At 35.6% G+C, this 13,638-nt stretch overlaps 1 protein-coding gene across 4 annotated transcripts in view; it reads right to left on the reverse strand.

Moving 5' to 3' along the window:
* The window catches only part of LOC110029260 (glucose-induced degradation protein 8 homolog), a 14,429-nt gene extending 6,792 nt beyond the window's left edge, over positions 1-7,637 (reverse strand). For 3 of the 4 annotated variants that reach the window (XM_020731472.1, XM_020731473.1, XM_020731474.1), the window contains exons 1-4: positions 7,409-7,637; positions 3,659-3,800; positions 2,833-2,980; positions 2,428-2,503 (exon numbers count right to left, since the gene is read on the reverse strand). In XM_020731472.1, the coding sequence (XP_020587131.1) occupies positions 2,428-2,503; positions 2,833-2,980; positions 3,659-3,800; positions 7,409-7,444 (402 nt within the window). In that variant the 5' untranslated portion in view covers positions 7,445-7,637. Of the gene's footprint in view, positions 1-2,427; positions 2,504-2,832; positions 2,981-3,658; positions 3,801-7,404 lie in introns of all 4 variants that reach the window. The other variant, XM_020731475.1, reaches the window with a different exon arrangement.
* Between the last annotated feature and the right edge of the window lie 6,001 nt (positions 7,638-13,638).

A 13,638-nucleotide genomic window follows, 5' to 3' on the forward strand; every position in this document is an offset into this window, starting at 1 on the left:
TGAGCAATCAGCATTCCGACCAGTGAGGGTCGGATTACACGGCCTGTAATCCATTAATAAGGAGACATCTCCGGTCATATGATCGGAGGCACTTGAGTCAACAATCAAGGGGCGAGAAGAAGTTGAATCCAAGACGAAAGCAGATGGGGAAATACCTTGATAGGTAACAAGGCCGGTAGCACCCGATGCCACACTAGTAGGCTGGACTGGTGACAACTGACCGAGCATCTTCTGGAGGGCATGAATCTGTTCTTCGCTGAATGGGCTCGTTCCTGGAGAGGTTTTTGTGCTGGTAGCAGCTGCCCGATGATTCCGTTTGAGTTTCCCATTGGCGGGTTTGCCATGAATCCGCCAACACGTATCCTGAGTATGGCCAGAACGGCGATAATGGTCACACCAGGGGCGGCCCTGGCGTTGGCGGTTGTCTGTGGATGGAATATGAGCAGCAAGTGTCGACCTGTCGAGGGCTGTAGTGGACAAGGAAGCACCTAACATGACCTTTTGGCGACTCTCTTCGCGGCGTATATCGGAGAAAGCTTCACGGATTGTTGGAAGAGGTTTCGAATTCGAAATTCATGAGCGAGTCTGGTCAAACTCAGAGGAGTGTTTCTGTTCTATGATTTGGCGAAATAAGTCTTCGGGACACTTCCAAGGTACACCTCGAATAGATCTAGTTGTTGTCAATACCGAGTAAGAGTAAGAGTATTGAAGTATTGGGTGACGGAGAGATCACCTTGACGAAAGTCATGAAGAATGGTCTCAACAACAAATAGTTCGCTTGTATTGTCCACACTATAATAGGTCTCATGGGCAGCATCTCAGATTTCCTTAGTCGTGCCATAGAGAAGAAAATTTTCGCCAATATCAAGTGTCATCGAGTTAACAAGTCAGGTCATTAACCATATTTTACTCGGATTTCCAAGTCTTGTATGACGGATTTGTCGTCATCGGAGCTGGAGCATCACCAGTGAGGTAGTCATCTTTGCATTTGCCGCATACAAACATCATGACTGACTGCGACCATTGGAGGTAATTTTGTTCGGTGAGTTTGTGGCTGGGGGTGGGGGAATGAGGACAGAATTACTATCTGAATTGTTGGGCAATGGAGACCCAGCCGCGGATGTCCTTCCAACCAATACAAGGGGGACGCCCTCCCATGCCTCTTGGCAAACTGACCGTCAAACTTAGTCATTAAGCTCGGCAGGAACTGGTTGTGCTTGGTCGCGGAAGAAAAGTCGGTGATCGCGGAAGACGATCGGAGGGACGATCGCGGAAAACGATCCGAGAGACGATCGCGGAAGACGATCGCGATCGCGGTAGACGTGGACCTGGCTGTGCTCGGTCGCAGAAGACGATTGCGGAAGACACGAAAAACGGCGCGGGAGACGATCGCGGAAGCGGACGCGGACGCGGAAGCGGACAATCGCGGAAACCAGCACGGACGATCGGAGAGAGCCGCGATCGGTCGATTGGACGAGGAGCGGCGCTCGGATGCGGACGATCGGGGGAGACGCAAACTAGGGGTAGGGCAGCGCTCGGTCAAGGACGATCGCGGGAGAGAAGGGTCGTGATCCAGTCGAGCGGGAGAAGCTTCTTTTTTATGGCTCTGATACCATGTGAATTTTGAATAAACTTTTTTTCTCACTGAATACATAGATAATTCGCCTATAAATAGGCGAGTACAAGAGATAAAAAGAGGAAAGAAATCTTCCTACAATTAAGTAATTCCTATAATTATGGAATAAACATAAATAACTATAATTAAGGAATTACCCTTTTTATACCATGACAAAATATAGCAAGTACTAAATAGAATAACGTAAATAATAATGAGTGTAATTCCACAACATACATAAAACTCAATTCTAATGTATCTACATATCTAATACCAAAATTATACTTTTTGCACTTGATTAAAGTACCAAAATAGTCGCCTTGACTAATTCGCATGGGGCCATTGAGTTTATAAAAGTGACATATTAGTCCCCACAATCTTTTAATATGGGTTGAGATAGTCCCTAGAGAGGCCTACTTTAGCCCATATTAAAAGTGTGGAAACTAAATTGACACTTTTATATAGCCTTGGACTAAAATGTCCTCCTGCAAAAAGTAAAGGGACCATTCTCACACTTTTCTCTTTTATCTTTATAGCACCCAAATCTTTCATATCACATAAAAAATACCATTATTTTAACTTCTAAAAAATGAAATACACCTTTTTAAGCATAGGTAAGGTGGCAGAAATGTAAAAAAATTGGAGTTTATGTGTTGGATATGTCAATACATAAGAATTAAGTGGTCTGTATGTAATCTTCTTATTAGAAAAATACTTCTACAGTAACTTTAATAAAAAGCTGCAACCATCCCAAATGGACCTGTAATTTGAACCATATTTCAACATTGGAGATGGATGGAATAGAAATATACCTCCAGTTTCTCAACATTCTTTTGAATCTTCCCAAATGGAGTTAGCTTAGCCTGGGCAAATTCCAAAGCTTCTGTGCTGTCATTTAAGGGTAAATAGATGATGCCCGCTAAGTCAACTTTCAACCATAATAATAAGAAGGGGCATTTACATACATACCACCCAATTCCCATGCATCTACATACCCAACTCAAAGTTTTCTTTTCACATTTATACCACCCAAATCTTTCATATCACATCAAAAATATTATTATTTTAACTTCTTAAAAGTAAAATATACCCCTTTCATACATAGGTAAGGTAGTATGTATGTCAAAATTGAAGTTTAGATGTTAGATATGTAAATAAATAGGAATTGAGTGGCATGCATGTGATCTTCCTAAGAAGAAAGTAAAATGATCACTCACCATTTCTTCGAGCAGACAAGTTCAACAAAATGAAGGCCCAACAAGTCAAAATGAAGATCTTCATTTTGCTCCAGTAATGCGGGAGACAGTTGTTCTGTTAATTCTATTGCTCTAAGAGCATCCCCCTCCAGCGCAAAATGGAAAATAGCTGCACAGGCCAAAACTTGACTATTGATTAATATGCTTTTTGAACCTCCCAGTCTCATCAATGTATATAGATCTTTGACACTATTTGCATTCCAAAATAATGTGTTAAATTAAGTATTTAATTTAAGAATGAAATTATATATAATAATAGAATTGCTTTCATATGAAGAACAGCATGCTATCTGCATTGCCAATCAAAATTTTATTTGGCAAATTACGAATCACACATGGCCAGACAAATGACCATTAATGCATAGCATAATCACACATGCAGCTACCAGATATGTTCTTATATAAATAAGCTATGGAAGGTTCTACTATAAAAAATGGCCAAGTAAATTAGCATACAAAGTAAAACTTCAGGCAAATGAAATAGAGTTCCAGTCCCCAACACAAAATTAAAATTAGGAAGATTTACATACATACAACTCAATTCCTATGTATTTACACAACTAATACCTAAACTTCAATTTTTACATATACACTGTCTTAGCTATGCATGAAAATGTGTGCTTCGCTCTTTATAAGTCAAAATAGTGGTATTTTTTATGTGATATAAAAAATTTTGGTGGAATGTATGTAAATGCCTCTTCTCCGAATATAATAGATCAATTTGCACAGAAATTTTATTATTATTAATATTACTATTATTTTAAATTGCACAGAAATTTACATTTACCTTTCCTCTTGTCCAAGTCGCTTAGATAATCAACAGACTGTTGCATTCCAGTGCCAGTAAGAAGTGCTTCAGCTGTTTCCTTGAAGCAGTTATGCACAAGATACGATAACACAATATTGCGAACATCATTGTCATTAATCGCCTGTTAAAAACAAAAAAAGGTTGAAAATGAAATGACCAAAAGTACAATGTGAGAATATTGACCTTATGATTATAATCAAAACTTGCAAAATATTAAACCAAAAATGGTAATGTTCATATCAGAAAATGTCATAAACATTTAAAACTTCAATGCAGCAATACTATAAAATTTCCGTCTACGCTTTTATGCAGTTGTAGAGGAATAAATTTCTAAGAAACTGTCTCATTGCAAGAATTTTAATTCTATTTTAAATGCAGTATATTTAAATTTTAATGAATTTTGAATTATTGGAAACACTTTCATGTGTTTAGTTGAAACAAATAAGAATGAAATTAAAAATAAAAAAAAAGAGAGCAGAAATTTTACTTGTTTTATTTGAATCATGAAGATTTCGCCCGAATGATGTTGAGAGTCGAATTTAAGCGGACGTCGGATTTAGGTGGTTTAAGCAGAGATCGGAGTTACGCGCGGACCCAACATTGCATTTGTGAGGTTTCAACACAAACATCACATGAATGCATGATGCAATTGAAAATTGCCCAAATCGGGCAAATTTCAAAAACACCAAAAATCATTGGTTTCTCCTAAGTCAAACACTCAAAACTTAAGAGCATGTTTGGGATCAATTTTGTTCTTTGTTTTTGTTTTTGTTTTTTCCATTGTTTTTAAAGACATATTTGCTTCATGTGTTTTTAAGATAGATATATATATATAAAAACAAAGCAGACGAAGACGCCGCAGAACTCAAAGATAAGAACGACTTCTCCGGTGAGGAAGCAGTCGAAGATGCCGGCCAAAGATAACAAAAACTAAAATTTCAAGGATTCAGACTCTGATACCATGACAATATTTTGAGCAAATAGGCTCAATGCCTATTCCTTTGCTTTCATTCCAATAAATAGTTGTTTGTACAATCTATTTTAGGTACATAATATTCAGTATAATCTAATTTAAGTAACTTAATAAATACATATTCATAATCTAAATATTCAGATAAAAGGAGAGAATCCGTGCAATTATAATATTTCCTTCTTTGCAGTATTGCAAAGAAGGAAACTCTTTATTATGTCTGATTTCTTTTATTCCTGATTGATAGTTTGGGATCAATTTTGTTCTTTGTTTTTGTTTTTGTTTTTTTCATTGTTTTTAAAGGCATATTTGCTTAATGTGTTTTTAAGATATATATATATATATTATTTATAAAAATAAATAAATAAAATGTTTTTGAAAACAGCCAAGACACTTTTTATGTGTTTTGAGTATTTTCAAAAACAACCATATTTTAATCAAACATATTAAAGATGTTTTGTTTCAAATCAAAACATAAACAAAACGAAATAAGAAGAAAAATAGAAAATAAAAAACAAAATTGATTCCAAACGGCCCTAAAACCATAACATTAAGAATGTAGAAGACTCAAAATTCCTCCAACAAGACGAACTCTTAATAACCAGGCAAAAGACTTATAAACCTATTTCTTGCACTCCTGTAGCATTTAGAATGTAGTACACCCTAGCATGATGATCATACCTAGGTGCATGTAATTTAACAGTTATCAATGAACACTATAATAGATATAATGGTAGGAATCCAATCGACAGATGTGACAACTTAATCATGATAATTTCAACACAATGTTATATCCTTGCCATGAAAAATATAATCCAACTCTATCAATTAACTCAATCATAGTTCAAAACAGTAGAAAACTGACATTTAGGAACATTAATTTGTCTTCTCTACATGCAAATGATACGTAAGTTCAAGAAGAATAAAGAAAACTCAAATATGTTACATAGCATGACAAACTGATGGATACCAATTAAGCTTCTATAATTCTAATGCAACTAGGAAGACACAATAAATATATATCACATAAAAAATTAGGATTTGTAGATCAAAGAATGAAAAATACAAACACAAAAAAACTTTTTTATAATGAACAAAAATAAAATAATAAAATAAGAACCCAATATGATAATAAAATGATCAAATAAGGCCTTATTACACATTCAAAATGGCACTTATGTGCTTGTATTTAGTCCACAATTTGTTGCATTTGGAAAGTTCAATGAGGCCTTGCTTGTGCTCATTGACGAGCTTCAAAGTTCAGTGCAAGTCCCACTCACCTTATTTTTGGCTCTTTTAAATTCATTCAATGTGACTTGCAATGTAGTTAAAGTGTTCATTGGAAGATCTTGTTTATACCATTCTGCAAGCTGTTTAGTATTATGTAGGTCTTATTGAGTCTAGTTCAAGCCTTGTAACACAACAATTATTGCAATTCGAAGGCCTAGTTTGTAATTTTATTTTGTCTTCGCAATTTATATTCCATTTATTTTTATTTTGAGATACATTCATGTAAAAAAAAATGTTTTTATTTTTATTTGTTTCAAGTCTTTCACTGAAATTTTTCAGCAACTTTCTTACAACTCTCTTTGTAGAATGTATTTATGAGTGAAGGCCTACTCACCATATCAAAAACATAATTGGTTGGTTTGGGGGTGGGGTTCTTTAAGTATTTGCATGTACACAAGAATTTTCCAATGCATTAAAACAATACATGCACGTGCTTTAATTTGAATCTCAATATCATGCTAAGAGAAGCAAGCAAGGGGCTTGCCAATCGTGTCAGGCGTCTCGCCTACAAGTTTCCTCTAGTGTGCTAGAAATGAGCACATGGCTTCCACTTAACGTGCCCAACAAATCACAATAGAAATTACATATAGATTTTAGCCAAAAACTTTTGTTCCATTGTGTTCAGCTTCTTTTAGCTCGAATTAATTAAATAATTAAATAAATAATATTTATGTTAATTTTTTTATTGTATTTTAAAAAATATTAACATTTATTATTTTTAAATCATTCGAGCTAATTTCTAGCGGGACACAAACTAAAGCTAACAAAGGAATTTGCATCTAGCCGAGCATGAACACACTATTCACGAGCAATTTCAAACAAGAAAATAGTTTCAAACGATCTGAATAAGAATAAGCACTAAGTTCTCTCAGGCTCTGCTCTTTTACACCCCTAAGCATCAAGGCATAACAACTTCAACTAGTTTTTACGAACAGATGACCAATAACAGGCCTATCATTGGAAAACTGCCTTCCCGCACTTCAATTCCATTAGAATTAAAATCCTACCAGAAGTGCCAGTATCTCACCTTATCAAAAATAAGGGAGATTTGTCAGAAGTACGAAGTTTGTGAAATTGGTGATCCTTGTAAGGTTTCTCGTAACCATTTTGTTAAATTCTTTGGTAATCATTTGCATTACGACTATGTTTCACAGGATTATTGGGATTTGTTTCTGAAGTTTGTAAACATATTTGTATTTATCTGCTTCTCCTACTGAACTATATCAATGGAGCGCCCAAAATTGCAACCACGTATGGAATTTGTACCATATCAACGAAGAAATTAGATTTCCCAGAGACCTAAGCTTTAGTCAAGTTCCACACCATTCAACCGAAAATGAAAGCCTGATACTGTAATATAAGTCTCATCTTTCTACAGAGACATCGAATTTAGTAAGAAAAAACGTGCCAGGTTTTACATCGTTCGCAAACTCGAAATATTAATATGAAGATGAGATGAGAAGACCTACGACGTTCTCGTAAACCCTAGGATCGAAGTCCATCATTGCAGCGGCCAGGAAGAAGATGAAGATGAGCGGTAGTCAAGTTTGCGAAAAGGAGAAGAGCTAGGCACGTCTCGATTGTAGTCTCTTATATTCCCTCCCTTTCGTTAGCCGGCGACTAGTTATATAGAGTGCTGCGACCCTCCAAATTTTTGAGGAAGAAGATATCACGGTGAAGAAAAAGCAGAGCCGTGTGTAGGAGTTATATTTACGCGAAATTTACATAAATACCACACAATTCTAATATATATTTACAACACTTTGGTGTGAAAATTATGTATATAAAAGTGTAATATTACTTTTAGAATGCTAATGATACTCCTATTTATGTATTTAAATATGAAATGATTGTGGCATGATATATATGTAAATATGAAATTTTATATAAGAATAGAATGGTATGTACGTAATTTTTTTTTATATTCATTTGATTCTTAAAAGTGATGTGCGTATGAAGATGAGATGATAGGCCGGTGGTTAGACATTTTATCACATACTAAAAGGTCTCATATTTGAAGATAGCCGACAAAAATAAAATAATATTCATGTCATTTTTTATTTATTCATTTAGTTTTATAATTATTGTGATTGTCTTGTGCCATATCAACAATATAATCTATTTTATCATTTCTTGTTTTGATATCACTGCTTGGCCTTAAGATATATAGTGAGATATAATATTTATACTATGATTGCATTTTGCCCTACCATAAAATATATTTATGTTCTTTAACAACTTTAAATGCACTCTATTTATCAACCTTATATGACAAATTTTTAAAACAGGTTAGCTTTAGGGCTCATTTTTGAATAATGATATCCTCCGACGACCAAATTCTATCGGTTCTAATGAAAAACGTCGTCAATTTTATTATTTCTGACACTTTATCAACTATTTTAAGCTCGTAGGTAAAATATTTGTTGGTAGTTTCCAAAATGAAGGATATTCCGACGGCATGAAATTGTAAGCATATAACTGAAAATTTAATGTCATAGGATTTTTTGAGAAAATTCAAATCGTCAGTTTTCGTCAGTTTATAGAATCAATGGTTATTCCATCGAAAATAACGACAGCTCGCGCGTCGGAAAAATGTCGTGTTTGTCGATTTTTTTACGCAGGCAAACTATCGATATGTGTCGCTGATATGTCGGTTATTTTAACCGACGAATGACCTGTTGGATAAGTGTCGCGTCCTTCGTTTTTGTGTGACGCACTTAAATCGTCGATTCAATGTCGGCTATGCATCAGTGAATAAGTTCTTTGGCTAACCGTCACTTTTATCTACCAATATGTTAAAAGTTGTTACAAAACTAATAGTAAGTCATTGGAAAACTGTAGCATCAAAAAAAAAAAAAAAATGTTAAAAGTTGTTACAAAACTAATAGTAAGTCGTTGGAAAACTGTAGCATCAAAAAAAAAAAATTAATTCTTTATTTTGTATTTACATTACCACATATGTTATCACAACATTTAAAATATCATTCCAAGCATTTAATGAACTTAAATAGCAGTCAAATAGTAAGTTATCCAATCAAATAACGAAATAAATAAAATGCATTTAATATAAAATATATACACCACTGTTTACACAAAAAAATATATATGTACAAACGTAAAACATAATCATAAAAAAAGATAAATAACCCTCATACTCGTCCTCCTCTTTCTCCTCATTCTCGTCTTCATCGTTCTTCAATGTTTTCTCCTCCTCCAATGTTATCGCTGCTTTGCCACACTCCCTCATCCACTTCCAGAAGAAATCTAACTTTGCCTTCAGCTTAGCCTCTATGGAGACGGAGGCGAGGGCGGGGCGAGGGTGTGGTTCGAGGTGATGGCGAGGTTGGTGGTTGAGGTCAGGGTGGGGTGGGGGTGGCTGTCAAAGTTGACTTGCTTCTATGTTAGATAACGCTGTGCTCCACGCCCCCACCCCACCCCTCCCCCTCCCTCAAGTGAGGAGGGAGGTCATCCCTGCCTCCAGTCAACATCTACAACAAATAGAATAAATTTTATTAATTAGTGCACATAAAAACATACTATGCAATAAACTAAAAACAAAACAGTACGTAATAAACATAAAACACATAAGTATGTAGCAGACAGGTAAACAAAACTGTAACTTACAAGGTACAGGTACTAAAATCAAAAACCAAAAAAGTATGCTATAAACTAAAATATGAAATTCAATGAAAAGTACAATATACAAACTTAGGAAACTAAAGTTTTAATATTTAAAGTAGCCTACTCATCTTGCTCAGCATCATCTGCAGAGTGACTGGAGGATGTTTTCATGATCTATTCTTCAAACACATCATCGGAGTCGTACTCATTATTGAGAATAATTTCTTTGTATTCACTATTAGCCACTTTTAGATTGAGCTGTTCATCAATGGACTTTTCTAGATGGATCGATGGGATGATTTTCCACCTTCCCCAAAGATAGTCGAGATGATTCCAACAATATGAACTTCATTTGCCATGATTGGTCTGTCGGACAGCTCCTTGACGGGCTCTTTTTCTAGCCACCTCATTTGTCCCTGACAACAAAGAACTCCTTGAGTCTCCAGGTCTTGATTAGCTCCTCCACCAAGCATTGGAGATGGTGACACTCCTATGTGTCATGCCTGTGACAGTAGTGGTCGTAGTATTTGTTTGGGTTTCGAAGCTCAGGTATGACCTTCATCAGCGGGGCTTTCCTGAAGTACTTATTGTTTTGTATGGTTGCAACCAACTCAACCATGGAAATGTTCAGTGGGGCTAAACCCTACATAGCTCGATATATGTGTGATTGTTAGTAATACTAAAACGGTTGATGATTAGGGTATCCTGACTTCCTTTATTGTTGCTTCAGTTCTCCTTCAATCTTTGGTTATTGCTTTAATGTTGATGACTTGAGATATTCTAGTTATTCCTCAACTTTTGTTCTTCATCATTTGTCTTCCTTTTCTTTGACTGATGCTCGGTCAATTCAGCTTTGAAATTAGGATTATTGTCCTCCTCGACATGGATGTGGTTGTGGGTTATCTTCCACAATTCAGGGAAAGTTTTTGGTTCAAGTAGATTCAAATTGCACATGAATCACCCTTCTCTAACCCCTTGTGTCAGTGTTGTTCGAACAATCAAAGGCCGCAAATCCTTAACCCCCAACATCCTTCTGAAGGTCACATGTGGAATAGGTTGATGTAAGAACGTAAACTCTCGTTCTCACCTGTTTTATTTGAAGTAGAACCTGAGATCTCTTCTTTAACTTTACATATTGGTGAAGTGCAACACAAAAAGCTTTAAAACTCTGTGAAGGTTGGAATGATACCAACAGAAAGATTGAGGAACCAACGAAGAGCCGACTTTTTAAGTGTCATGAGGAAAAGATCACACTTCATTGCGTCGCTAATTTGTAGTATAAAGACCAATAATTCAAAAGAGGTCGGCTGGTCGGTCGGATCACTTTTTTCCTTGTATGGATCCAAATGAGGAACCCTTAGCTTCGTTAGGGATAGACTGACAAGGTCCTTTGACACGCTCCGCCCGATGCCTCACCATCGATGTAGAGCTAGTGTTGGCAAGTTGCTGAGAACATGCTTCTGCTTTGGTCACCCGATTATTGGCTTGCTAGTTGGGCGCCAACAATGCACGAGAGGGACCCCTTGAGGGCTAGTTCCCCAAGATCCAACCTCGAGAAGCAAAGGTTGATCATTTTTTTCACAAGAATGCTTGTTTAAGGACCTCAAATTGACCTATCATCTATTCCTTTTATTCTTGAACCCGCTTCTTGTCTGTGGTAGTCCACGCTCACCTCACCACCATTGAGAATGTTGAATTATGAATTATCTTTTTGGAAGACACCTCGAGAGTTAGAACCGAGAAAAAAGAAAAAGAAAGAGAGGAGAGAGAGAGAGAGAGAGAGAGAGAGAGAGAGAGAGAGAGAGCTTTAGAGTGAAGGAGTTCAAAAAGTCCCTTTTATTGATATTATGACCTCCTATTTATAGAAGTCATAAAAAACAATTACATGAAATGAAAAGAATAGTTACTATAACTATCCTAATGATTCAATTGACATGCCTGTTGAGTAAAAGTCACATTACAATGCAAATACAACTAGACGTTAGTCGACCGCTTGAGGTTTCAGGTTGACCGACTAAGTCGACCTATCTTGTGTTTCTCGGAGAGCAAGTAATTTGGTGAAAGTACACATCTACTCAATCACGTTCTCTTCATTGGTGGATTTGTCGGTAGTAAGCCTCCATTTGTCGGAATCATATGTCGGCCGATCATGATATGTAGTTGATCAACCACCTGTTGGCAAGTTTTCCCTTCTTAAGTCTATAACTTCCATCATTCTTGATTGCTCGATTCCTTTGAGATTCACACTAATCTTAAGTCTATAACTTCCATGGCTTGCCGTTATTCTTGATTGCTCGATTCCTTTGAGATTCACACTAATATTTTTGTAGTGTACAATAAAGATGCCCCAAAAAAAAAAATTTTTTTGAAAAACAAGTTGAATGTCAATACAAATTTTCGCCACATATAGATGATCAATTGTACTCGAGCTTGACCTTTGCATCCACACCTTGGTCAGCTTCAAATTATTACTGATCATTGTGATACTACATTTACTTGATGATTCAAATTTGGATCTCCCACTTAGGATTACATTGTAATCATACACATACATCCACGCATTACTGAGTCTAACATATACATTTAATTTAACAAGTAGGAGCTATCATGTTTAAGCTTAGGCTTCGCTTGGAGAGGCGTCTTCCCTCTCTTTCATTGGACGCGAAGATGGTAAAATGCGAGGTACCATTTTGTGATAGATTGTTGCTCGAGCATTTACCGATGCTGATCCGTAAAAACTACACTTTTTTGTTGTTTTAAAACGTGAAGGCTGGTCTCCATCTGCTAAAGCCTCGTATAAACTTACTTTGCAAATCGGCGAAGCTCCTTGAAACGAGGTCTCAATTGACTCTAACGCGCTCATTTAGTTGATTGATTGTTTTAAATTTGTCTAATTATAAACATCATTTTGCACTTACAATTTTTTTTTTTATTGTGTACGTTTCATTAAGGTTATGATCTCCGTTCGATTGTGTCCGCCTCATCATAATCACAATTTTATATGATCTATTAATGCTTGGGCACATACATGCCATAATTATGGCTTTTGATTAATTGAGCTCAACTAATTAAGCTCAATTTGATCTGATTAATTAAATTCATGAAGAATATTCCGAAAATTCGGCAAATGTAATTAGCTAGCATGCATGCCTCCATGTGCTTATGCCTATTTAAATTTGAGGTCAGATTAAATTACTCTATTTTGTTGGCGTCAACATAGGCTAGGGATTTCAACGAGTCAAATCGAGAGTTGAGCTCGAGTTTGATTAATTAAAGAGGTTTAAGCCCACTTTAAAGAGTACATGCTAACCAGAGCCAACTTGTTTAACATGAAAAAGAGAGACATTATCAATTTTGTATAATGATAAATGTAAAAAATAATTAAGAGATAAATAATAAAAAATATATATTATATGAAATATAAAATATTAATTTTATAATATTTTAAATAATTTAAAGAAAAAAATTTTAATTGTGATATTTTTGGAGCATACTTTATATTAACTGTCTTTTAAATAAGCTGGTTTATGAGCTAACAAATCGAGCAGTGGCTAGCTTGAGTTAGGCTTGTTAAAGTGGTAAGTTTTTTTAAAAAAAGTAAACTTAGGTGTTAAATATGTAAATACATAAAAGTTAAGTGGTATGCATGTAAATCTTTCTTTAATTTTCTTTTATCCAACTAAAGGCACGTGTATAACCTTCTACAATCTAAATACGGTGTATTTACTTCATTTTATCCAAAATATATTTAAATTTTAAATACTTGCAATTAGGGCTGTAAACGAGCCGAGTTTGAGCGAGCTCAGGCTTGGCTCGTGTTCGGCTCGTTCGAAATAGCTCGTATTTGAAATCGGCTCGTGTTCGAAATAGGCTCGTGACCAGTGTGTTCGTGTTCGGCTCGATTTAAATATTCGTGATCGGCTCGTGTTCGATTCGAAATTGGCTCGTTAAACTAAAATTGAGAAAAATAGATGTAAAGTGTGGGATTCGAACCTGGATCAAATATATACAAAAAAAGAAACTGACCATATTGCCACATGAAGTGTTATGATTTAAACTTAGATATAAATATATATAA

This window comes from Phalaenopsis equestris, unplaced genomic scaffold, assembly GCF_001263595.1.
Source record: "Phalaenopsis equestris unplaced genomic scaffold, ASM126359v1 Scaffold000552, whole genome shotgun sequence".
In the NCBI taxonomy this organism is placed as follows: domain Eukaryota; kingdom Viridiplantae; phylum Streptophyta; class Magnoliopsida; order Asparagales; family Orchidaceae; genus Phalaenopsis; species Phalaenopsis equestris.